This window comes from Fukomys damarensis, unplaced genomic scaffold, assembly GCF_012274545.1.
Source record: "Fukomys damarensis isolate Sample0158 unplaced genomic scaffold, DMR_v1.0_HiC HiC_scaffold_39, whole genome shotgun sequence".
In the NCBI taxonomy this organism is placed as follows: domain Eukaryota; kingdom Metazoa; phylum Chordata; class Mammalia; order Rodentia; family Bathyergidae; genus Fukomys; species Fukomys damarensis.
In genome coordinates, this window is record NW_022900951.1 from 1,356,794 (window position 1) to 1,357,038 (window position 245).

Consider the following 245-nt stretch of genomic DNA (forward strand, 5'->3'; position numbering starts at 1 on the left):
GAAGCCGAAGTCGGTGAGCTTGATGTGGCCATCGCGGTCCAGCAGAATGTTTTCGGGCTTCAGGTCTCGGTACACGACGTCCCTGGCGTGCAGGTACTCCAGCGCGCACACGATCTCGGCCGAGTAGAACAGCCCCGAGGTGGCCGGCAGGCGGCCCCGGGTCCGCAGGTAGCTGAAGAGCTCTCCGCCCGGCACGAACTCCATCAGCATGTACAGGAAGCGGGCGTCGTGGTCCGTCCAGAACC

The 245-nt window shown here is 64.9% G+C and overlaps 1 protein-coding gene across 1 annotated transcript in view; it reads right to left on the reverse strand.

Annotated features, from left to right (window-relative positions):
• Positions 1–245, reverse strand: part of Prkx (protein kinase X-linked) — a 30,456-nt gene that overhangs the window by 18,815 nt on the left and 11,396 nt on the right. The window contains exon 5 of the mRNA XM_033760249.1: positions 1–244. This exon is cut by the window's left edge and continues 16 nt beyond it. Within this exon, the coding sequence (XP_033616140.1) occupies positions 1–244 (244 nt within the window). The remainder of the gene's footprint in view (position 245) is intronic.